Raw genomic sequence first — 393 nt, forward strand, 5'->3', positions numbered from 1 at the left:
AGCTTATTTTATAATTTGTTCATGATTTTGCATGAATAGGTTAGGGGTGGACAGCAGACTTTTTTTCCTAGTATATAATTTATTTCCTTTTGTATTAAAGGAGGAAGAAGCCAGACGACAATCAGGAGCTCAGTACGGCTCTTTTCCAGGTATATTTAAAGGAAAATTAAAGATCTTAGTGTTGTAAATAATTATGATATATTCTGATTTGGGTTTCTCAGATATATATACACACACATATGTGCATATATAGAAAAAGCAAGATTTATATACTAAATATATTTGGCACCATTACTTCCTGGAATATGAAAGAGTCTTTAGAATGTTAACCTCTAGAAAGTTTCATTCTCATTAAAAATTTTATGTTAATGGGGCTGGGCACAGAAGCTCACA

The 393-nt window shown here is 31.3% G+C and overlaps 1 protein-coding gene across 1 annotated transcript in view; it reads left to right on the forward strand.

Annotated features, from left to right (window-relative positions):
* The window catches only part of ST13 (suppression of tumorigenicity 13 (colon carcinoma) (Hsp70 interacting protein)), a 33,632-nt gene that overhangs the window by 30,144 nt on the left and 3,095 nt on the right, over window positions 1-393 (forward strand). Inside the window, exon 8 of the mRNA XM_012637975.1 lies at window positions 101-149. Coding sequence (XP_012493429.1) covers window positions 101-149 — 49 coding nt within the window. The remainder of the gene's footprint in view (window positions 1-100; window positions 150-393) is intronic.

This window comes from Propithecus coquereli, unplaced genomic scaffold (genome assembly GCF_000956105.1).
Source record: "Propithecus coquereli isolate 6110/MARCELLA unplaced genomic scaffold, Pcoq_1.0 Scaffold126, whole genome shotgun sequence".
Taxonomy (NCBI): Eukaryota; Metazoa; Chordata; class Mammalia; order Primates; family Indriidae; genus Propithecus; species Propithecus coquereli.